The sequence below is a fragment of the Cydia strobilella genome, chromosome 2 (assembly GCF_947568885.1).
Source record: "Cydia strobilella chromosome 2, ilCydStro3.1, whole genome shotgun sequence".
In the NCBI taxonomy this organism is placed as follows: domain Eukaryota; kingdom Metazoa; phylum Arthropoda; class Insecta; order Lepidoptera; family Tortricidae; genus Cydia; species Cydia strobilella.
Window position 1 is genome coordinate 25,941,116 of NC_086042.1, and position 25,230 is coordinate 25,966,345.

Below are 25,230 nucleotides of genomic sequence, written 5' to 3' on the forward strand. Positions count from 1 at the left end.
ATTGCTCTGGAACTTTGTACTTACAATAGGATAAGATATATATATACCAGTAATTCGTTTTTATAGCTTCAGATACAATAGTAAAAAAAACAGCGAATTTAAATTTTTCATACAAAACATGTATTTACACTATTTCGTTCGTTTTATAAGCTGAAGCTATATAAACAAATTACAGGCATCGATATACCTCTTGCCATAGTATGTGCAAAGTTTCATTACAATCCAACACGTAGTTTTAAAATGAGAGCGGAACTACGTTTGTATGAAAAGGTGCAATTCGGCCGAGCTTGCCGGGGACTCTTCTATCTATTGGATCATTTGGATCTATGTATTGTGTAGCAGTAGCTAGGAATCATCTTTGAAGGTTTCAAGCATGAAGGTTATAACACTTAGCCTCGGCCACGATAAAAAGCTCTGGCGTCAAAGAAACTGGTGTTGCAACACTGTTATGACACACATATATAGCAGTAAATTCATAGGCTCTCGGGGCAGTGTTATACTCGCGACAACACACAGCACCTAGCCACTTCTTGACGTTCAAAGGATGAAGAAAAAATAAAACGTCAAATTGTAAATGAACTCGTTTTATTACGTGAAAAATGACAGGACTAAAAAACTCCCTCCAAGTGCATACAATAAAATTACATTTTAACAGCCAAATCATCAAAGGCACACTACCATATATTATTTCATCACAAGCAAATGTGAAAAACTGTTTTGTGTCAAATTTTTTATAACATTGATGGCAAAATATAACTCCTAAGTTATAACTTCGAACTAGTATAACAATATAATGTAAATGCTTGCTATAAATTTTTATACAAAATGTAGAAAAATTGTTTTGTATAGTTTGCCTGTCAAATGTGGAAATTTGCGTAACCTAAAAACACATTTTTTGTAACGAGAGAAATTTGTCCTCTACTAACATTCCTTGAGCAAAAATTTAATGCGTATACAACAGGGAAAACTTAAATCAATTCCGCTATGAGATCTAGAAACGAAAAAAAAATATGCCTTCGATTAACATTAACGTTTCTATCAAGATGTAAGATCTTGATAGAAAAAGAGGCAAAAAGAAAAGATTCAACTAAAAATTTAATTAGGTTAGGTACTAAATAAATGTTACAAATAGAAGAAAGTTACGATCGTAAAAAAAATCCTTAACTACTTTACATTACACGGTTTCCTTAACAAAATGGAAAATAAACCAATTCCATTGTGTAGTCAAATCGGATAACATTTCTCGAACGGTATTAGACTAATATTATTAGTCCACGAACTGGCAAGTCGTAAGGGTTACCATGGCAACATACTATTACTATTAGACTACCTTTCGAGAAATGGGCCCCAGATGTTACAATACTTTTAGGTCAAAACTAAAGTGTTTTCCTTTTTTTTTTCGAAGCCGTGATCGTCAACTATCTGATGAAATTGATCCTTATTAGGCAGCGGCAACTTTTTGCCGAGTTAATCAAAAAGCACCTATACAGAAATATATATCAACAATATTCTTGCACAGCTGACACGGCGTCTGTCAATAAGTAACAATTAATTTGACAGTTAAGACTGTGCTACACATATTTTCATATATTAAATGGCGTGATTGTGTTGCAAGCTCGGCATGAAGCGGGTGCATGATATTTGTACTTTTTGCTCCCGAAATTGTTTTTGTCATCGGTTAGTTAGCCTTCCCGATGGTATCCTTGACGACGCGGCTGGCTGTAAATATAAATATATCATTCATGTGATTGTTTTGAAATAAAATAACCCTCTTAGCCTATCAGCCGTTTATTGGCTGGTTGAGATGATGATATAATGATTAAAGTAAATCAGACATACACTGCATATTTAATAAATATATAGTTTCTATGTTGCGCGAAAGTTTCATTCACATACACTGGAACCTTCATGTCGGCTGTGAATTTTATGGTGATACAACCCCCAATATGGTGTTATGTCGCTATCACGTGGGTTGGGGACAGATGTGAACTTATTCCCATGTGTCTCCAGGCATATATGGGGAGGAACTTTTATGTATGACCTAAAAGGCAACAATTGCTATCGCCACATATACATAAACAGAGCACTGTAAAACCAGTCTCGAAATGTATCTTTAAGGTTGACTGACCATTGGTTCACAAATATAAAAATTGCAGAAAATTATGCAACCTTAAGGGGCTACCTGAGGTTTTCATCGATTTTTGACAAGTATTGAATCGTATCTCCTACTTTTGCACTACATATAGAATTATAAGACAAGCGGCTATCGGCTCTTCAATCTTTTATCTCCATTTTTGTCTACCGGATTGTGAAAAAAATGAATACTTATTTATTTATGATTGTTTTAAACATTGTCTAAAAAAACACTTTTTTCGTATCTCGATTGCTGTGAAAGATCTTACTTATACGAAATCTACATATTTGGGTTCGTCTTAGACATCTCTAAAAATTTGTCTAAGGTTTTAAATTTAAACTAATTAACACAAAAGTTATGGCCAGAAAACCAGTTTTTTGGCCTAAAATTGTTCAACTTTGATGCCAAATATTTCGAAAACAATGAACTTTGAAGTAAATATGGGATACTATATTGCTAAAATCCGTTGCTGTTAATATGATAAGCTACAAAAAACATTAGAAAACTAAGGGATTCAAATCGAAGGTCATTGGGGCATGGGATCCCCCATGGGAAACTACCTATTAAATAATTAATAGGTAGTTTTTAATAAAATGCCAATGTAAATGTTAGTCAATGTATTATACTGGCCTATTTTTATTTCGTTGTAGTTTCCGTTTTCGTCAGATTTCGATAAAATTTGGTGATAGATAGAGTTCCCTATTCTGTACAATGATAAGCGGAATTTCACCGTATTGTCCTAAAAGCACTTCCTCTGAGTTACTAAACATATTATGATATTTTCGTACATCAAAGAAAAATTACATACAATTTCAAACCATCCAAATTCTGTTCAAATCTAACGAAAAAAATATATTTGACAACAATATCAAAATCGCCCGTAAGTACCAAAAACTTTCTTTTAGTGCGATTGCCAAATGTGTAATGATATCGTTTGTGTCCTAACGGCTATGCGATGTGTCGGTATCGGTAGTGGCCTCAATGAGGTGAATATACGAGTATGAACAGATTTTCATAGGTCCTATTTAAAATCTGTCAACTACAAAATAAGTAATATGCTCCCATAGCCGCCAGGCAAGCGACACTATTGCGCGCACGGCTAATAATAAGATTTAATACTCCGATCTATTAGAACAAAAAAAGAATTTATGATTGGTTAGTACACTATAAATAATAGTAGGTACATATAAAATAAGTGTTTTTCTCTTTAGCTTTGATATCTACAGCTAAACTTCTGGCAGAAAATAATCACCTCTCCGAGACTATGGGGACAATGCCGTCCTCGAAACGTCGGAGGTAATTTTAAAACTTAAGTATACGCGATATAGTCCCATTTTCGTAGATAATAATGAGAAAATAATGATTTCAGGCGTCAGTCCGAGAGTTAGTGCAAGACATAAGCAACGCAGTAAATATTATTATTATTATATTCTACAAAATAATTGATGAGATTAGAGTCTAAAGTACCTACAGATGTTATAAATGTTATGATACAATAAGTATGATGAATTATACGGGTCAATCAACTATTTCTTGTTGTTATTTCGTCCCATGCATCAGCCAGGAGACAATAATAGCATAGTTTGTTACAAGAACTGCTGTACCATGTTCTACAAACATGCTTATTGCTTAGTAGATGTCCCATTATGGAAAGGTCTTATACAAGATGTAACAAAAATAGTGGGGATCCGTATAAGGGCATATTCGGTATCGAGTTCTGATTAGCAAAACGTAGAAGAAAAGCATTCATCACGTGCAATTTTTTTTCTATGGGGCTTGTCCAAGTCGGCCAACACTCCATACGACCAAAAATTATTCGCGTCAAAAAAAAAATTCTTTTACTTTTTCCTAATCAGAACACGATACCAAATATGCCCTTAAACGCAACCCACACGGAACCCCACTAGGAAGCATGCAAGTTCGGTTCATTTAAATACAAAAAAACTGAGTGACCCAGGAGACCGTAACCATGACAACGAGTGGCAAGAAAAAGTACATTATGACTATGTGATAAAGCTTTAGAATGCTACGTATTCTACGTAACTTAGAATGTTATATTGTACATATAGGTATACTTTTTTAAGTTTTTAGTGCAAAATTTGGATAATGTAGTGTTATCAATGTTTTCTAGTATTTTTTAAGTCATGGACGTTGTTAGGTATTATTATTTCCGACCAGATAGTTTTTAAGCAAATCTAAAAAGCAACTTTATTCCAATCTATTCACTTACCATTGAATTTTGTATGAACTTTACTGCTTTAATCCATTTTACCTAAAAACCAGTTATCAGGTTAATATGGGACATTGGTCACGTTCAAGTTTATAGGGATTTTGCAAAATAAGTATGAGTAAACAAACAAATTATCTAATAATTCTAATAGAACAATTCATCTCTAATATAAAATGGTGAAAAAATATAACTGGCTATGTACTATAACAGATAATCGAATTCATAGAAGTGCATGATCAGGCAAGACTTCGTTTTTGGCAATAATTCTTAGGTATTTGTACCCTAAAACAATGCATTTTGTTTTTTTTTTTTTAATAAATGACAGTTGTCTGAAAAGGACTTAAAGTCTCTACAAGAGACTCGGATCTGTAACAAGTTGAAAGGTACTCGAATTTTGACTTAATTACTTATAACAGTGAAAAACCAGTCGAGTCTTAAAGCAGAGGACTCAACGAACTCAAGCCTTAACCAACAATAGTCGAAAAAGGTGTGGCGGTAGTCTTTTTTGTTTTAATTAGTATATATCAAGTCATGCTCCCAAAACGAAATCTTGCTCAACTTTAGCAAATCTATTAATAAACCCACTACAATATTAATATGAACTGGGAGTCGTCTATGGTACAATCTACACCTACGGCGATCAAACAAAACAAAAAGAAACATACACGTAACGGCAAACTAAGTCTGGGGGGTTACATAAGTTTTCTCTTCAGGTGATCCAATTTGATTTCAGTGTCATGCACCAACTTTTGGACCTCAGTTTCATAATCGTCCGTTTTCGATACGGATACTTTATTCGCTACTTTCATTTTCGGTGCGTCTGGTTTGAAAGCGGCTAGTGGTTTCGCTTTTTTAAACATATCTGTACGATTGATGCAAATATATTTCTTACAAAGTATAACATATATGTGACAAGTGGGCATGAGGTTAAATGGTGTAAATACTGTAAAGAGGTGACTGCCTATTATATACATATGTAAATCTTTTGATGGATATGGTGTAAATATTGCATCTTATTTTTTGTATTTAATAGGTACTTAAGAGTGCAGTGGGGATAGGGTTTGTGGTGTCACATACTGTTTTAGTTGTAACTGTTATAAGACCCGTTGTACACCCACAAAAGCAATAAATAAACGAATTATAAATTATTATGAATGCGTTCAGGCATTTCTTATTTTAATAAGGGTATAAATTATTGCGTTTACAAACACAAACAAAACAATGTATAAAAAGTAACCTACTGTTTACATCACCGGCTTATAATTTGCGATTAATTGATTATGTAGGTACTCGTTAGGAAGTGAGAGTTGCAAGTTTATATAATATATATATATATACCTATATAACCTTGTTGTAGGACACCTACGTTTGTTTTAAATATAAGAACCTTTTTCAGTAATATCTCATTTGTCACGTGGGATGATAAGATTTTTGTGTGTAGCAACTAGCAACTATGACGAAGCCTGCGCTGTGGATTGATACTGTATTTAATTTGGATTATTTGTATTTTCAATCGATTGATTAAAATATTTAGTCATTAAAAGTAGGTAAATTTTCAAGAAACAAATAATAAGTAGATAATTTGCATTAGTTGCGCTATGCTTGGTTTTTAATAATTTTTCGTCATTAACTTATCTCTTTATCGCCTAAAATTAAATGATGAGAGTATGTTTTTGTAAGGTTTGACTTAACCTACATACATGTAAAATTTGGCTGTTTGCAAGATAAGACATAGGAGTCCATAGACAAAACCCTTGTTGGAAGCAGAACCGAAAAAGTGCTGTACCTTCTAGTGATGTTTACTCGGAATGTAGATTTTGCAATTTTTTGTGGAACTCGCCGAGAGTTTTGTCCATGTGTTTGTTTAAGTTCCTTACAATGTCCTCAAGTTCTGAATAAACAGTTTTGTATTTATTACGAATTTGTTTTTACGGTAAAAACTTTCGATAGGTAGGTAGGTACAGGCTATGAAAGTGACGAATACTTTCAAATATGTTTTTACCTACAGGCCTTGTAAAATTAATTTATACTTATCAGTTTAGTAGTATCAGTCTGTATAGTCAGTTATAGTATCAGTCTAAACAGTTATATAATGTAATTCTTTTGATGATATCTGCCCTAGCATAATAGATGCTTAGAAATTCTAATGTTAGCGCTTCAGATCAAACAAGACAAGACAAGTCTTCAGACAAGTCTTACATTGTGCTTAAATATGTCTGATTCTTTAGTTTTCTATTATTTCTATAAAGAGCAATGTTGTGTTTTTTATTTAAATGTGCGTGTTGTATTAAGAGGCCGGTGTCGATTTTAGTCGCAAAAATGTAAAATTGAGATTTAGTCGATGAAATTGTACACCTTTTGTTACCTAATTGAAATAACAAGTACTGGTTTCTATTAGCACGTCTTCTTATCTTGCCTTTTATCAGATCAATTTTTTGAAAACAGCCTCACTAAATGAGTAATTATTTTTTTCTTATGGACGTTTAGGTAAACGCGCGTATATAAAGCACTGATTTTGTCGCTCTTATTTGTAAATTTCGTAAAGTTTGGTCTGCTAAAAATGGTAAATTTGTATTACACATATTCTGTACTTGACCTTTATCAGATTACATTTTTGTTATATCTCTCTGAAAATCGACTTAATTTCAACGTAATTTTGATACTTAAACAATCTACAACATTTGCTGAAACTATTCTTATACATCAATTTGTATAATTTACCACCATAATTTGTTGATGAATTTTTAAAAACTGCCCCTTCTCTTCATATATTACCGATGACGCACGCTCGCGACCTCATTATTAAAAGGCAAGTTGAGAAGACCTGCTAATAGAAACCAATACTTGTTATTTAGATATTACGTAACAAAACGTGTATAATTTCAACGACTAAATCTATCAATTTTACATTTTTGCTCCAAAATCGACACCGGCCTCTTAAACCAACTTTACTTACTAAGATATAATTATTAGCATTTACGTAAAAATTATGTACTGCATGTCTTCACTATATGTCTGTGTGGGTTGTGAGGGCGAGGTGACCCATGAAATTTTCGACGGAATGAACAAAAACACTGAATGTGAACAAAATACACCAGAAACCATTACAGAAAGGACTATGCATATTCCCATGTTTTAATAATGTATGAGACAGGACCGTCACAAGAACCACCACCGTGCACCAAGTACCTTTGACATTAGTCATTATGCAGTTCATCAATTTTTTTTGTAATGGCCGCAAAGGCTTTATCTACTTTCTTATTTACTGCGTTCGCAACTGAAAATGAAATGTACCATTTAGCATTTGTTGTGACAAAAATTTAAATGCATTTAATTTACTAAACAACTCCGTTAGATGCTGTCAATATTTTTGTCACTGCGGGCAATGAGGAACACACTGCTACAAATTCTCATTTTGTATTGCGGAGTTTCATACAAACTTTATATATTGGGTAATTTATAAATGTAATCATTATCTTCATGTTATATTTTAACTTCTAATATGTGCCATTCTCAATCAAAAGGGTACTTATTGTCGGTTGTCAATAAGGCGCTATTTCCATATAGCTTCAATTTGTAATCAACCTTATTGACAAGCGACAATGTGGTACCTTTTGGTTGAAAATGTCACATATGTTCTCGCTGTTGAGTTGAAAAAGTGGTATGTGCAAGTCGAGACCAAAGTTACTTGAAGACTGGCTAGGTAAGGACGTGATTCGCACTGCGGAACGACGCTGAACTTGTGGTTGAACATGAACATTTATATTTTTCGGCGATAACTATTTATTGGTAAAACAAAAATTTATGAAATTTAGTAAGGATCTTGGGAATTTGTTCAGGAAAATCTCTCCGAATAAAAGTAGTCATCGAAAAACGGAAAAACCTCATGTTCAACCACAAGTATGGCATCATTCCACAGAGCATCGATCTATTCAGCCACCAAAAGCGGTCGGATGTTACACCATACGTCTGCTATAGAGGAAATAGCCAATGGTGGTTAATGTAAGATAGTTATGTTTACCTGCGCTGGCGGCGGCGTCGATCTGTGAGTGGTGCTTCTGGTAGTAGGGGCGGATGATGCGGTGGTAGAGGACGAGCGAGCCGTTCAGTTCTCCGGGCAGGTAGCACCATATGATGAAGATGCACTGTGGATTAAATACAAGGGTTGTAAGGCTTCAGTCAATTTTTTAAAATATGTTTTTCATTGGAGTCACCGATCTTTTTGGGAAGCAATTAAGTAGTGACTTTGTGAATATTGGCAACGTCCTACCGAGGAATCAAGCAAACGAGTATCTACTATCTAGTGTACAGTCAAGGTATTAAGTACCAACACGGACAAAGTGCCAGAAATATATATGCACGACCTCGTTGCCTATACATTAAGGCAGTGTACCTATACATATTTTTGTCACTTTGTCCGTGGCGATATTTAATACCTTGACTGTACCTACGATGCTACGTGCACCGTGCATACTTAACTAGTTACCAACGATTTGCGAATAACGTGTTAGCGGCTCATTCGCCAGTTCTGGGTGCACCTTTAGATGCCATTGTAAATGCATATATTTTCGTCACTTCACTGCCCGTTGCAGCAGCAGTAATATATTAGGTAAACGTAAGAAGTAAGAAGGTAAGATGAAATATGGTTAGCAGTGTCTATCGCAGTGAATACCTACAAGAATGTAGCACCAAAGTGCAGATTATTTATCTAGCCAATAAAATAAAGTGGCTCCGATTTAAGTGACCTTGGCAGCATCCGATACATTATAACAGTAAATTGACCACGCAAAAGCCTTGTCTAATGCAAATTTTGACTAACCCTTTGACCGCCAAAGACATCAACAACGCGCGCGGAGACAGCCCAATATTTGCACGACATAGCAGTAAAATTATATAGTATGAAATAGCTAATGATGTGGCCGAGGGATTTGACTATCAAAATTTTAAACAGAAGTATACTTTCAGAGATATTGAGGTAAAACGTTATAACCCACGCCCACGCGATCGCCAGAAGGCCTACCGCGAACCACGTTCGACGTGACCTCTCTGTCACACTTACATACGAGTTTACAAGTGCGACAGAGGGAACACGTCGAACGTGGTTCGCGGTAGGCCCTAAGATCTTCCGTCGCATGTGTCGCGTGGAGCGCCTTCTTTTGTTCCTTTCTAATTTCCTGGCTTTACGCCCCCTCCCCTCTTAAGTTTAGATGATATTCTCAATCCATGTGGTGGGTTGGTCAACTATTTCTTGTTGTTATTATATCTTACGAGACAACACACATCAGGAGACAACACTTAGTACCTATAGTTACAAAACCGGCCAGTCGGACTCTCGCACGAAGGGTTCCGTACCATTACGCAAAAACGGCAAAAAAAATCACGTTTGTTGTATGGGAGACCCACTTAAATATTTATTTTATTCTGTTTTTTAGTCTTTGTTGTTATAGCGGCAACAGAAATACATCTTCTTCTCCTTGTCCTTTTCCCATTATTTGGGGTCGGCTCTCCTAGTTATATTTCGCCAGGCTCACAACAGAAATACATCATCTGTGAAAATTTCAGCTGTCTGGCTATCACGGTTCATGAGATACAGCCTGGTGACAGACGGACGGACAGCGGAGTTTAAGTATTAATAGGGTCCCGTTTTTACCCTTTGGGTACGGAACCCTAAAGTTGTAACATATACTATAGATTACGTTTCTATAAAAACATGATGATGTAATGGCAGCGAATTTGTTTATAAAAAAGGTGACTGACGCATAATATATATATTGCAGGTTGTAGGTAGGTAAGTAAAGAAGAGACCCGGACAAAGACTGCCTCTTCAAGCAGAATAGTATACTCAAATATTTTTTGACTGCTAAGTAATTTAATTCCTTAATTTCAGTATAAGATTTTTTATTATTTTTTATACCTTAAAAAAGTACCTATAACGGCCGGTTTTTTGATCGTATACTTATTGAGGCAGATCCGTCGTTTTCAATCAAAAGAGTGAATTCATAATGAACAGACGGCCTCGCGCTGGATACGTCAGACACGTGCGAACAAAGACTCGCGGCGGCGTGTGAAGTGGTAGGTACTTATATGCAAGGCTGAAGGCCTTTTTTTTTTCGCAGGGGTAAATACATTTACGTATCTCACCCCCGAGCTGCGAAGGCCCGTTGGAGATGGGGTGGTATGTGGGACTCGCTCCTCCGGTACTTCCTCTGTTACTCAGAGGGAGGGGAGGAGAATAACCACTAACTTCCCCTGCATCACTACCTGAAGGCCTACTTGTTCGCGGCAGGCCCTCTGGCGTTACCTCATCAACAACAACAAGTGCGAGTTGCATATAAGTACACTGGAGGTATATTAAATGTTAGCCCACTTTAAATAATTTAAACTTTATTTTAAGGCAACCGTGGTTACTTTCCTACAACAATAGGGTGGGCAATATTGGATAGTTAACTCTATTTTAAGTAAAATTAACGTTAATTACGAAAAAAACGTGAAAACGGCCAAATTATAGAGGAAGGCCCCGAGGCCCGAGGCCAAACCAGATGATTGATTTATTAAGCTATCTAAAAGCTAAGTTCACTAATGTTCATTCATTTATAGGTAAATGGCTTCAAAAAACCCACAAACATTGGTACCTACTTAAAAAATGTAAATAATACTATTTTATTTCAGTGAATAGGTGTATAAGCCGCAAGTATGTACATACACATGTCGAAGTTATCTGAATTCGACAAAAACCGATATCTATAAATATATTGATTTAATACTTATCAGACTATATAATACGGTCTACTCATAATCATAATAACTATTGTTTCAAATGCAAAATGGTTATTTAATTTACTAATGGCCAAACTAACAAACGTAATGTACTTACTTGTTAGGATAATTAAATAATTTATGTCTTCAATGTAAACTATAAACTAGATAAAATTCTGAGAACTTATATCATATCATATTTCAGTGACTAAAATGAATTCTTTATCTTAAGTGAGTAATGCAGATAACATTATGTCAGGAAATGATAAGGGTAGGCCAAGCATCTAGAATAGTATAGAGGATCAAATTTGGTTGCAAACAAGCGTACGGCCCGTACGGTTGTCAATACGCGGACATCGTAAACTAGGGGCGCATGAAAATAGAAGTGTTGCCAATCCGTGAATCAGAGGATTCTCTGTAATTATAAACAAAGTTACATGCAATAACTATTATTGCTAATCTTGAACTTGTTCTGAAAACTTGTTCTTTAGTTCTTATTAAAGCCAATTAATTGCATTCCTATTCAATAATTATTAAAAGTAGGTATAAAAAATGGTAGGCATCTATCAAAGTATTAATGTATGCCATAATGATCTTGATGGATAATTGACCTTTGGTCTTGAAGTCAACATAATGATGTTATTTCCAGGTGGAAAATGATAATGATGAGGTATGTGTATTTGTGAAAATAACAATATTAAATATGTACTACAAATTATACAAAAAGCAATATCTACTAATCATCATTTCAGCCTATTATCACCTAGTGACAGTATAGTATAGGATTATCTTCCGAGAGATTATAATATTACCTTGTGCAAAATCTTTTATATATGTGTAAGGTGCAATGACTTATTTGGAAATCTCAATTTTGTGACCTATCATATGAGAACAAGGTAAATTAAATGTTATTTTAAAATGAGTAATTGTACTTATGCTTAGTATCAGATTTGCACAAGCAAATATGTTTAGTTTTTGAATAGCTGGGTCCACACAGAGCAAGCATACACGCGAGGCAATTTCCTCGCGCATAAAACGGCCAGTGTAGACGTGCCTTGCGCATATGCTCGCTCTGTGTGGACCCGGCTAATTAGGAAACTATCCTTTGTACAAAATATTTTTTTTACTATCTAGGTGATCAACTTTTTCTAGTCACTCATTGCCATGGTTATGTTACCCTGGGACACCTTTAAAACCTGTTTTGTTGTATTTCAATTTCCTAAACATGCATTTTCGTGGTAGTAATAAACCCTTTTCACAATGTAAATTGTGATACAAAATTTCTACTAACAAACTGGACATTGGAACAGAATAATAACAACTAACAGTTGATCCACCCATACATACTGTACACAGTCTACAAGGATAAAATTACTATTACTCTCCCTCACTTTTTTCTATTCAAGTTGGTGCAAAGTTTAGGTATAGTATTCAGCCATGTTTTAAAATCAAGTTCGTGATCTATAAAGGTTATTGAATTTCATAGGTCTACATTATCCTCCAAAGGCCCAGCCATACAAATGAAAAAAAAAAACAAAATTTAAACCTAAAATGTAGGAAATAGAGTTGATTTTGCATTGTTCGAAAATTAAACGAAAAGCAACTGTTCCAATTGAATACGATTTAAATTTCATAGAACTAAAGAAGTACTATAGGTAGGACCTTGGGCCTTAGGAGGTTATTGTACTACCAACAATAAGTTCTTTTGACTGTACAGGAATGTACTGATTAAATGAAGAACAGGGTAAACTGGGCATGATGCTATTGACATTTTGTAGACATGTTCAATAGGTATTGTTAAATATATTGCACAATCTTTGCATAATCTCAGTGATGAGTAATGTAATTAGTGACATATGGAAATGTACTGACCTTTATTAACCAATAGAGCGGGAACCATCCCACGATGAAGTCGGAAAAGTATTCCACTACCGAGAAGCACGCGTACACCACCCAGTATGTCAGCCACTTCGTGTCGTCATCCTTCGAAGGGGACTCCAGAGCCCTCATGGACATGTAGGCAGGGTAAACGAAACCAATCGAGTTGCATATCAGCTCAGCGCCGAATCCAAACACTAAATATAAACCGGTGAACGCCACCAGACCTGCCAACACAAAAGAACGTCAAAACCCGCTAAGGATATAAATAAACGCTAAAGAAAAAAAAGGCTCACCGACGAAAAGGTACAGTCTGTTCACGCCGGTTTTCGATTCCAATTGCTCGAAAGTCTTGGTCCATGGCTTGCTTTTGTCGCCCAGCTGGCGTTCTATGGCTTCCCTGTACTCTAACAATTTGGCACTCATGGTTGGAATATGGTGTGGCGTTGATAAGGTAAAACCGGCAGACAGCCCACGGCCACGACTCGTTGACAAGTAATGGCTGACGCTAACTTTTTTTATAATGTTGCCATGGGATAATAATATCGTGGCTTGGTAGTTTAATTTAGTGACAAAAAATATGTTTATTATAGTACAATATTATAGCTGAACACTTAATTAAATAAAAATGTATTGCTACAACAGAGATATTATTATAAAAAAATAAGTCGACTTGGATGAGAGTTTTAGCCCATTATTTCTTTGGCAACATTACGCTTAACTGTCGTTTTTTGACAGCTGATGTGGTAGAAAATTAGAAAATGAAAATCGCCATTATCGCATCGCCCGAACGCGTCGCGATTAGCGATAGTTACATGTAAAACTTAACGTACTGCAGAATTATCGCGCTAGTTTTACTAAAATGGGAGATAAAATACTAGTAGAACAAATAATCGAAACAATAAAGCAGCATCCAGTTCTTTACGACCATAAGGTTCCATGCAGAAAAGATCTAAGTGAGGCGTTATGGGAAGAAATAGCTGATACATTCGACCTCGATGGTGAGTTTTTTATTAGTGGTTTGCTGATTTGTTCACTTCCTTGTTAAAGAATATGAATCCCAATGGCGTTACCTTTGCAATTTATTGTTTCATTGTTGTTTGTCTTAACTGAACATCGGTAGACCTTATGTTCTCGCAATAAGGTTTACGAATTATCAGTTAATAATATTGCGGGCATCTTTAAAAAATTAAAAAGAGAAAGATGCTTTTACTCTAGTTACTAGGCGTAATTTTAATTAATAATTCATGTAAGTAGTTTTTAAAATTGGTATAGTTGTACCTTGTGCTGGTGTCCAGATGAACATACTAAAAGTCCTTTTTTCAGATTTTTGCTCGTATCTCGAATATCTGTATAAATAAATAAAAATAAATATATATAAATAAAAGCATATAATTATTGTGTATAAATTTATAGGCATATACTTAGGCTGAAATGCAATAGTATACCTATACCTATTGCATTTCAGCTTAAGTATTGATCGTAGAGTAAAAATAAGTGTAACTTAATTTGTAGAAAATTTTATGTAGAAACTTTTGTTCGAATTAATTATAATGCTATTCGTACAGATATTCGAGATACGAGCAAAAATCTGAAAAAATATACCTTCAACCCCCCTCCCCCCTACACTCTCAGAACAACCCCCACCCCCAAGTACTTTTAGTATGTTCATCTGGACACCACAAGGTACAACTATACCAATTTTAAAAACTACTTACATGAATTAATTAAAATTACGCCTAGTAACTAGAGTAAAAGCATCTTTCTCTTTTTAATTTTTTAAAGATGCCCGCAATATTATTAACTCAGCCTTGCTCATATCATATCATATTTAATATATGTAGTTATCCGTAACGGTTAACAAAGTAATCCCGTTTCTCCTTTCGACGGAAACCCTGATAGCTACCCTACTTATTGATATCCTGTTTCAAAGAGCTTCTAGCTAGTTTCTAGGTCTGATGGTGGCAAAATTAATTTGCGGACATTTATCAGGCAGAATGTAAGTATACGTATGCTTCTTTTGCCACCGACGACGTGGTATAAAAAAGACTGCTGTAATGTTACCCAACTTCTAGGCCTTCAAACTATTAAACATAGACGGTGACATCCCTGAAGCTGATCTAATGGCGACCGTACAGTTAGTCGCCATCAGTTCAGATATATCGATGTGCTCAAAAACACGCTCTAACGCCTTGACTATAGAGGCGTGTACAGATATTTGTGAGCACCTTGGCCGTACCGATATATCTGATGGCGATTGTACCTGTCAAGCGAAGTTATACTCATACTTTAACCACTCCCACTCATTTCTCACTTTACATTAAGTACATGAAGTACTTAATCAAAAGTAAGTTTTACTTATCATTTTGTTGCAGTACAAATCCTGAAGGTAAAGTGGAAAAACCTTAGAGATTGTTACAAGAAACACATAAGGGCGCAGACCGATGACTCGAAAGCAGTTTCATCATACAAACATTGGCAATGGTCTAAGTACTTGGAATTCTTACGGCCGCACATACGTTCAAATACAAATACAGAAGTCGTTTACCATACAGAAGATACGAAAGAATATTCTGAAAATATACTTAATATTAAGCTGGAAGAAATGGATCACACGAATTTTGGGTCAGACTTTGAAGCTACTGAATGTATTAGCAAACAACCTACAAAAAACAAAGAAAAACATTCAAAACACAATTTTGGGTCAGACTCAGATAATTTAGAATGTGTGATAGAACAACCTGATTCGAAGAAGAGACGTATACATTCCGATCTAAATGTAGATCACGTGAAAACTCAAAATAACCGAGATGTGCATGAATTCGATGACATAGAACTGATATTTTTAGGGTATGCGAAGACTGTTAAGAAAATGCCTTTAAAGAGGCAGATCAGCGTAAAAATGAAGATTGCAAAGATAATGATGGAAGAAGAACTAAAATGTTTAGAATGACAAGAAAAACTCTTTCCAAATCGATTAAATAATAAATATAAATACTAAAACTATGATAGAATGTCACAGGGAATATATTTTTAGTATAAATTGGTATCTACACTATTATATATTATAAATAAAATAGTACCTGTAAGTGCTATAAACCAAACTAATAACTTAGACATCAATATAATTCAAATATGTTATTTGTGGTATTATACCTACTATTTAATGAAAGACTGGAACCTTAGTTTGTATATTACGAGGACTATGTTTGTATGTTGTTAGCTATCGATGACGTTGATTGGCATATTGGGCATAACCACCTAAATAGGTACACTTACTTACCAATATTGCAAATTGCTTAACAGGTCCCCATAAGTAGGCTTTAATATATTTGCAATGAGGCTTACGAATAGCCAGTTAACCGTTTCTACGATAGTATTTTATGACATAGTTTTGGTTCATTACCTTACCGAGGCTAAGCGGTCAAACTAGATAACTCGAGATAACTTTCAGTTCCGTACGTCAGTTCTAATTAAAAAACCCATTTGCTTGACTTATCATGTTTGACCGCTCACCTCTCGATACATTCTAAGATTTCTAAGGATAGTGAGAGGATATTTTATAACACAAATGAAACGCGTTATTTTGAACACAAATCATATTCTGTTCGATTTAAAAAACTTATACATTACATATCACATCGTTTTTTATGCAGCTGTTTTACACAGTAAATAATGTAACGCTGAAACAGTGCTTTTAAGTGCTAACTTAGTACATTATATAAAATAGTGCGCTAGCCGTGCTCTCACAAAAATAATGTTCTTATCATACACAGTAGCAGGAACTTATTTTTTAAGCAATTGACTAGAACAGATAGAAAGCTATAAAAGCTATTCGAAAATGGAATACGAAAAAAAATACAAGAAAATAAAATAAGATCAAAAAAGCAAATTAGGGGTCATCCATTAATTACATCACACGTTTACGGGTAGGGACGGGGTCAAGAAAATGTGACATGTTGTGACAAGGGGCCCCCTCCCCCTCACAAATTTTGTGACGTCACTTTAACTTCATCAGTAACCGAAAATTATTTTATTTTATTTTATTCGCTGTACAATTAAATAACGAGTTTTTGGAACGATAATGGTTTTTATTCGTTTGATTTTCTTTCCTAATCGGTTTTGTGTTATAAAATTAGTTGGTAATATTTTGATAAAATATTAGTAATACCTAATTTAATTTGTTGATTTCGTTGAAAACAAAATTGCCAAAAATGTGACGTCACACCAGGGGGAGGGGTTTGCCAAACGTGACCAAGTGTGACAAGGGAGGGAGGGGTCAAAAAACCTATAAATTCGTGTGACGTAATTAATGGATGACCCCTTATTAATACAAAATGGTAATATTTTGTCTCTTGTCCATTTCAGAGGGCCTACCGTGGAAACCGAAAATCGAGATTACGTTATCTGCCTCTATCACAGCTATCACTTGCGTATTTGAGCGATAGAGATTAGAGAGGCAGGTAACGCAATTTTGATTTTGCGGTACCCTCTGACATCTTCGATTAGTAGTGCTAGTTTTAATCGGAGGGTGCAAGATAATAATATTTTTAAATAATAATAATGAAGTGCATCGTTAACTAATTATAAATCGAAATATATTTTAGAGATAATTAGCTCAAGATTATGAGATTCGCATATAAATACTATATTTGAAGAAAGAGAGGAGATAGCAGGTACCAAATTGTACTATAATAAGACATTCAGCTAGTATAGATAGAAAATTACAAAATTGTCTCTAGATAGATTTCAAAGATATGACAATATTAACCATCTGTGCTAATGTAGAAGTTAAAATTTCACGTAGCGTCTACAGTTTTAAGCAAAATATAATGTAAAAGAATGTAGTTGATGAAAGATTAGTAGAATGTTATTTATTTTACCCCGGTTCTTCATTAGAAGCATTAGCGTAACAGTCATTCATTTGTTCTTCTTTCTTTTCTTTTAATACGTTAAAGCCTTAAATAATATAGTTTTGGAGTTCAGTCTTCGTAGACAAACATGCTTATGAAAAACCGGGGTTAGATGAAGTATGTACTTAGATGCTTATGTTTGTTCGTTGCACAGCCCTAAGCATTCGGAAGTATCAACGTCAAAGTAACCACAATAGGTATATAGTGACATAACAGGCCATAAAATATTGTTTTAAGTAAATATTGTTAATATTTTTTACATTTATACAAGCTTAAGTCTAGCCCATCGTTGCTGTTACCAAAAACTGGAGGCAAATAAAAAAAAGGTGGGGAAGTCAGATTGATCACCCATACAATTGTTAAATTAGTAGTACACAGATATAAATTCTTAATTTCACACCTTTTTAAATGATAACAATGGTTAGCCGGACTGTACTCAGTTTGAAGCCCAAACACAGTACTTAATTTGTTATAGTGATGTTGGTTTAATTACTTCCAAATTATTTTTTCTGAAACGTGTATGGTGCCCTGCCTCAATTTACTAAATCTTTAAATACTTGATTAATTTAAATTCTCGCAAAAAAACTGAATAAGATTATGTATGTGAACAAAAAACAATTCGACAAACAAATATAAAATTTACGAGTGTCAGTGAAAAAAATATCAATCCATGTTTCTGAAAAAGCATCAAGTACTTTGATGAGATGGGATATCACTATCAGTCATCCTCATGACTGATTCTGACATAACACGTAATATTTATTTTTATTGTAGTTAATAATTACTATCTCTAGCAAACATTGAGACGGGGTCAAAAAGATGATTAGGCAAAAATGTTTTTAGGTAGGTACCTATGTGATAACTTAATTTGCGCATTTGACAGTAAAGCCCTCAGCACACGGCGTCGTAACGGAAGAGACGCGTACGACGCCGTGTGCTGAGGGCCTAAGTATTTTCGCTTCGAAGTAACCTACCTACTTATTTTGTTAGCTACTGATTCCATATTGATTTAATAGTTTGATGCTTTGATAACGTTTCCTCAAAATCTGTATAGGCATTTTAAACAAATCTAGGTTCTCTTAATCATTTAAGTATATATACATACAATACATCTATAAATTATTTGTTACTTACTTTTGGGTTGACAACTATTTGTTTAAATTTTCAACAGTAACTTAACAAAATGTATAGGATATAACATTTGATACAAAATTTGTGATATTTTTATTAAAATCCCTATCTATATATTTAATCTTATTTTATCGCTTATATACATTTTTGTTTAAATGCAATCTCACTAAATTATTACGATAGCGTATAAGAAAATGTTATAACGAACGATACTTAAAATAGGTACAAAAATCAATCTTAAAATTAATTTCGTATCTAAATGGAAAACTTTGGAAGAAACGGACTTCCACTGGCAATGTGCGATGGTTTAAAGCGCGCGGTTGTATTATGCGATAAACGCAGCGTTGAACGCATGCGTTAACGGAATGTATGAAAAACGACAGCGCTTATCGACAGCGCTTATCGCTGCGTCTATCGAATAAAACAACCGCGCGCTTAAAGCCCCCCATTCACACTCCTACAATGCAGTCCGCCTCGCAGGACTGCTGCGGAGTAGGATATAGCTCACACACTTCCTACATTGCAGTCCTACCTACCAGAGGACCTACCACGAAAGACGAAAATCGAAACATTGCTATCTGCCTCCCTATCGCTCTTGCGATAAACTAGAATACCTACCTAGTGATAGAGAGGCAGATAAAGAAATTACGCTTTTCGTTTTTCGCGGTACACCCTCGTGTCGGTGCTCTTGCAATACCGTTATGTGCTATTTCTAAAAAAAAATATAGTTATTTTGGTGATTTTTGATCACATACACAGCGAACTTCTTTATATACCTATTTCAATAAAACCTGCTAAGCCCGTGTTTTTCATTGTAAAGAAAATGGCGGACTGCAGTCCTGCATTAACATTCACGCTCCAATTCGCTACATGACAGTCCTGCCACGCAGGACGTCATACCACAGACAATCCTGCGCGACGAACTGCAAGCGGTGGGCGGGGCTTGTAGGACTTGTAGGACCCAAGAGGCATCCTACCTGGGTTTTGTAGGACGCCATGTAGTCTGCGACCACATTCACAATCCTACATAATGAGGCGGACTGCGAGGCGGGCTACCATGTAGGAGTGTGAATAGACGATTTTGCTCAATCAGTGTCTAGGTCCAGACGGGACAATTTTTCGCAAAAGCTATTTAAATTGACAATTTAACAATGCCGTGGTTTTCTACTAATCTTCAATTTATTTTACTGCCGGTGTAGCCATGGATATACCGTGCCATTACCGTGTTTATATAAATCTACCATTGGTAGTAAATTAATAATCTTGAGGTCCCTCCAGACTATGTGCGCGAATCGCGGCGCGACTTCGCGGAGAGAACATGTCGCGACGTTGACGTATGACTCCACACTCCAAACTTCACGGCTATTTCGCAGTTTGGCTCGCGTCAAGATGGCGGAAAAGCATCAGCTGATCGATTTTAACTGCTAGTTATCTATGGCATCATACGTGATTTAGCTATTTTTCCATTTTGTTTTGTTGTAAAACCGTAAAATATAGCCGCTTTATATAATATAATTATTATTTGTCTTGCCACAATATGAGTCAAAATAGTGTGTAATAGTGTGTGTGTCTTGCCAGTTCGCGCTTCGCGCCTCCTTTGACGCGGGCTAATAAACCGACAAAAAACGGGGAACTAGGCGCGAAGGCGTGAACAATCTGCGAAATCGACGCCACACTTACGTTCGCGGCTTCGCGCCGTGATTCGCGCATGAGTGTGGAGGGCCCTTTGGTCGGGCTAGCTGTGCTGTGCTACAGTTTGTCAAAGGACTGTCTCATTCGTCTCATTTCAAACATAGACAGAGATAATCATACGTTACTATCTTTGTCTTACACTAGTACTAGCACCCAAAAGAAAAGGATGAGTATAGTTTTTTTGTTCTTATTTACTGAAAATTTGGTTTGACCAACTATAATTTGGCAAGCCATTTTCGTCAGTAGAAAAAGACGTCGCGCCTATATTTAAAAAATATAGGCGCGACGGGTTGACTTCCCATTGAACATTGAATATTTAAATTTCGCGCCTATTTCTATTGATAAACTCTGGATAGGTATCACAAAAAAGAAACATCAGAAAAAGGCGGGAAATTTAAGAAATATAGTCTGGCAAGCCATTTTCGTCAGTAGAAAAAGAAAATGGCAGAAAATTTAAAAATGTAGGTGCGAAGAGTTGTCCTCCGAGAGAAAATTTAATATTGCGCCTCTTTTTCTACTGACTAAGTTTAATTTCTCGCTATCATAATCATTCGATTGTAACTCAATAGGTAACAAAAACATTCTACCTACTATTTAATACCTTTCTGACCACCGCAGAAAATTTTAAGTTTATAAATATGCGTTCCATGGTGCCTAAACAGTTAAAAATATAGCTTGGCAAGCTCTTCAGGATAACACAATAATAAAGACGCCATCGATTCGGCCGGTAGGTAATGCAGCATAGCCAGATTGGTAGGCTATATTGAATCTTATATTCTTTTTATAAAGTTCAATTTAGCATTTTACACATGAACGGCGCGGCGTCGCGTAAAAAAAGTTTTGATGCGTTTAAAAAATTATACATTCTTATGCGATTAAGCTGATAATATGAAAAGAGATGATTTGAATTACCTATCTACGTGGACGACTTTCGGGTAAATTTATACAAATTTATGCACCTATTTAATTAAGTAAATACAAATTGGTTTACAAATCACATACAAATATTTATATTGCGTGGAATATATTCGAGGTCATGAGATTCTTGGAAATATTTAACATTTTTTTTAGGTACAAGTCTAGGAGCTATGAATGGATTTTGTGCTAGTTAAAACTACCCCATTGCTTTACACACGGATATTTGTTGACTGAGGCAAAAAAACTTATGTGAAATGTCACAGACCTAGAATATGTGGCATCAGAGTTAGTTTTTTCGCTAGACATGAATTCTTATTCGAGTTCATATGTCTATGGTAGTTAAAAATTATTGTACTGTGAAAAACACTTAAAAGGGATATTGAACACATTATTCATACCATATTTATGGGGTACATAGTTTGGCGAGGTAATTCTTCAAGGTGTGTTACTCTCTGTTAACCTTTTGAACGCCAAATACGCCGTATCACGTTAACGGAAATTGCTCCATACGCCACAACGCCGCTGGAAGTATAAGTATTATAAAAAAAAACTACGAATCGTCAGTTAACAACTTAGAAGACAGTATTGCACGAAGGCCTTAGGGAAACAGGATTTCCGTTTGACGCTTGATGCTCAAAGAGTTAGCTTAGACAAAGTAGTGCAGGCAGTGCAGCCTTACGTTCTTAGTTTGTCAAATTTTGGAACTTGACAATCTTTTTGCATTATTTTTTCACCGCTTTGTTAGTCGTAAGTAATATTCCTCAATACATTTTCAAAAGCCTTGGCAAGTAACCTAGAGCCTAACCCTCATCTTGGCGACATAGTCCGCGAGCCGACGACGCAAGTTGCCGCGTTATGACGCCTTGTGCTTCTTGCGCGCGTCGCGGCGATGCTCGGTAGAAGAGTGGGGTTTCAGCTCGCGGCAGTCCAACTGGAAGGAAAAAGTGGGTAAGTGTACGTTTTAAGTGGCGAACGTTCAGAGGCGCATTCGTGGCATCGAGCTTTCAAGGGATTTTTGCACACTTTTATGCCTCGGCCACGAAACGCATGTTCGAGTATCCAACTCACTGACCGATTTAAATAAGCAATGTTTGGCGGTCGGCATAGTGTTTCCCTTGAAAAGGGTTATGTAAGTGTTAGGTAGGTACAATTTACACGGGTTGAGTGTAAATAAGTTATAGGTATAAAGGGGATACTTTGAAGTAATATTGGTAAACTTACCAAAATCTCATCGTCCGGAACCCTCGATAGCAGATCTAAAACCTCGTTGTTTGGTATCGTGTGTGGCCGGAGAATTTTGCGCGTGAATTTATTTATGCCTGTCGAAAGTGAAATATTTGTGATTACAGCTCGCTAAACCGACACACACTCATCCGGAATCAGGATTAATTCGTTATCTTAACAACAATATATATACAAAGTTATTATCGAAAAAAAAACACGTCATTCCACAGTGTGGGCACAGATTATATAATAGTTCTTACGTCTGGGGTTTGGGATAAGGCAGGCGGAACGGAAGGCAGGTACCTACTTCGTAGCCCGCACTACAGCGCATACCTATTAGAATTTAGCGAACACCTGGATAATACGCCAAACATTTGTTTTATGCCTGTCCAGAGCATAGGCAAACAAGGCCTACTGCATAGACTGTAGATATGTGGTATTTTCTATAAAAAAAGACCTCATTGTCGATGGCGCTTACGCCGCACAGCGTCGCGCGGCATTGTATATATCGGAGCATCGTTTATAATGGCGAAAGCGCCATCAACAATAAGGTCCCTTTTTATAGAAAATACCACATATTTACAATAAGATTAATCCTTTGAATGCCACACCTTTTATATGTAGACAACGCGCCGCAAACCTTATCGGGATCTCTCGGCGTCTGTAGCCGTCTTTGGCGTTGAAACGCTACGAAATCGAATAAAACAAATAAACTTACCCCACGCCATGAGTAAGTATCGCAGCGGTATCACATACAGAACCACCATCGCTCCAAACAGCATGATGATGGCAATGTAACTAAGATATGGCACCGTGAAGTTCGCTAAACTGAAAAAAATATTGAAAGGTACAGTTATAAGTATACTTACCTTCATGCATTAAGATAAAATTTACAATTACTCAATTAGTAAGTGAGCTGGGGCATTCCACGAGAATGTCGCTTATGTAACGCTATTTTCCCAATACTTCTGAAAATGCTGGGAAAGCGATATTGGGTCTGGTAATATTTCATGACTTGTTTAACAAATTAGCAGTATATTCTCGAGCTTTACGGATTTGATAGAGGTAGCTGCCATACAAGACAAAATCGTTACGTAAGCGACACCCTCGTGTAATAGCTTACTTTTTAACAGCTTCTCCTAATGAAGCGACGTAGCCGATCGCATTTTGCACCGTTTGCGTCACCTCCTGTATTGCTTGCAGTCTCTCTTTTAGAGATTTCTTCTCCTCCTGCAGAAAACATCAAAATATTAAACCCTTGTCTTGACCTCATGCATACACTAAAACAAGTAGGTTAAAGTTATAAAGTAGAGTAGGAACTAAGGATATCAGGAGACGATTCGCCATCGGAATTATGCTCATATATACTTATTTGTTTGATTTGCACTAGAAAAAGGGTCGCATAAATAGTTACAGGTGCAACAAAAAGAGCAGTGTTTTGCTGCGAGTGCTGATTTTTAGTCCTGAGCAAACGAGACACACTTTGGAATCTTGAGCGTAGCGAGGGACTCGAAAGGACGAGTTGAAAAAACAGTTTTACTGGCAAATGTATAAGTAATGGGAAGAATACCTTATCCACTTCTTCCTCGTCATCTTCCTCGGCTAGCAGGTCTTCATCGTCCACTGGTTGTAACAGTGGATTGCCCCCTGGTTTAGAAAAAAAGGTTCAGTTGACTATCATTTTCTTTGGCAACATTTAAAAAACAAAAGCTTTGTTAGCAAAAGTTTATTTTGTTAAAGCACCCTTGTTTATTTTGTTAAATTAAATTAGTCTTATTAATTTTATTTTGGCAGCCTATACAAATTTTACCCCGTTGAAAAAAAAAGTATTGTAACTGCAAAGTTAGTAGATATATAGGATTAGGAAAGCACCGAAAATACACCCGCAAAGCCCTAGACGGTTGTCACATTGCTCCGCACTTACTTTTGGTTTAGTACTACAGAATCTATATTTGTATACAAAAACCGCATGGTTATAACACAGTGGCTCCGCGTACCGTCTCCGTCACTCCGTGCGAAGGTGCGAGTCGCACGACGATTCGTGGTTTTCGGCGCTCGGGTTTCGGCGCCGCAGGGTATCTATGTCACACCGAGCTCCATAGTACCGTACGGATTTTTGTTCATAAACGCGGTTCGTCGCGTGCACCGCAGCTCCGGACAAAGATACGGAGAAAATACGTACGGTGGTGCGTCATCACAAAAGGCCAAAGGTCGACATTTAAAACAGATAATTCAAAAATGCCGCGTCAGGTAACTTTATAAACCTTTATACAGGACTTACTTATTCTTGGCAAATGCGGCTTAAATGCTTGAAATATTCGGGTGTCTTCGTATTCAACTAAAAATAACAATAA

At 36.0% G+C, this 25,230-nt stretch overlaps 3 protein-coding genes across 13 annotated transcripts in view; 1 reads left to right on the plus strand and 2 right to left on the minus strand.

Annotated features, from left to right (window-relative positions):
• Positions 1 to 568: 568 nt before the first annotated feature.
• On the minus strand, positions 569 to 13,507 carry LOC134754342 (receptor expression-enhancing protein 6). Of its 5 annotated transcripts, XR_010128884.1 has the most exons (6): positions 13,295 to 13,507; positions 12,993 to 13,225; positions 8,386 to 8,509; positions 7,554 to 7,641; positions 4,365 to 4,406; positions 569 to 1,719 (listed from the first exon to the last, which is right to left on the minus strand). XR_010128884.1 is itself a non-coding variant. In XM_063690632.1 (5 exons), exons 1-4 carry the CDS (start codon positions 13,422 to 13,424, stop codon positions 7,562 to 7,564), a joined length of 567 nt encoding a protein of 188 aa, XP_063546702.1. In that variant the 5' UTR covers positions 13,425 to 13,507; the 3' UTR covers positions 569 to 1,719; positions 7,554 to 7,561. The 5 variants fall into 5 exon arrangements, 4 of the variants coding, with proteins under 4 accessions (XP_063546702.1, XP_063546724.1, XP_063546716.1 ...); XM_063690632.1 differs by lacking the exon at positions 4,365 to 4,406; XM_063690654.1 differs by lacking the exon at positions 7,554 to 7,641 and having other exon boundaries at positions 13,295 to 13,505.
• Positions 13,508 to 13,766: 259 nt separating this feature from the next.
• On the plus strand, positions 13,767 to 18,734 carry LOC134753679 (uncharacterized). The gene is made up of 2 exons (XM_063689621.1): positions 13,767 to 13,999; positions 15,374 to 18,734. The coding sequence occupies exons 1-2, from the start codon at positions 13,861 to 13,863 to the stop codon at positions 15,949 to 15,951; spliced, it is 717 nt and encodes a 238-aa protein (XP_063545691.1). The 5' UTR covers positions 13,767 to 13,860; the 3' UTR covers positions 15,952 to 18,734.
• Positions 18,735 to 19,414: 680 nt separating this feature from the next.
• The window catches only part of LOC134753752 (multiple C2 and transmembrane domain-containing protein), a 92,490-nt gene continuing 86,674 nt past the window's right edge, over positions 19,415 to 25,230 (minus strand). For 5 of the 7 annotated variants that reach the window (XM_063689695.1, XM_063689692.1, XM_063689703.1 and 2 more), the window contains 6 exons: positions 25,158 to 25,214; positions 24,447 to 24,523; positions 24,000 to 24,106; positions 23,595 to 23,704; positions 22,874 to 22,971; positions 19,415 to 22,583 (listed from right to left, as the gene is read on the minus strand). In XM_063689695.1, the coding sequence (XP_063545765.1) occupies positions 22,506 to 22,583; positions 22,874 to 22,971; positions 23,595 to 23,704; positions 24,000 to 24,106; positions 24,447 to 24,523; positions 25,158 to 25,214 (527 nt within the window). In that variant the 3' untranslated portion in view covers positions 19,415 to 22,505. The remainder of the gene's footprint in view (positions 22,584 to 22,873; positions 22,972 to 23,594; positions 23,705 to 23,999; positions 24,107 to 24,446; positions 24,524 to 25,157; positions 25,215 to 25,230) is intronic. The other 2 variants (XM_063689698.1, XM_063689718.1) reach the window with 1 other exon arrangement.

Bases quoted from the DNA above. Each gene is read 5' to 3' on its own strand.
- LOC134753679 (XM_063689621.1), top strand. From the start codon at position 13,861: ATGGGAGATAAAATACTAGTAGAACAAATAATCGAAACAATAAAGCAG. The intron at 14,000-15,373 runs GTGAGTTTTTTA...ATTTTGTTGCAG, and splicing joins TGATACATTCGACCTCGATG to TACAAATCCTGAAGGTAAAG.
- LOC134754342 (XM_063690625.1), bottom strand. From the start codon at position 13,424: ATGAGTGCCAAATTGTTAGAGTACAGGGAAGCCATAGAACGCCAGCTG. The intron at 8,510-12,992 runs GTCAGTACATTT...TTTAATCCACAG, and splicing joins CGCTCTATTGGTTAATAAAG to TGCATCTTCATCATATGGTG. The intron at 6,256-8,385 runs GTAAACATAACT...CTGTTTATTCAG, and splicing joins CGACGCCGCCGCCAGCGCAG to AACTTGAGGACATTGTAAGG.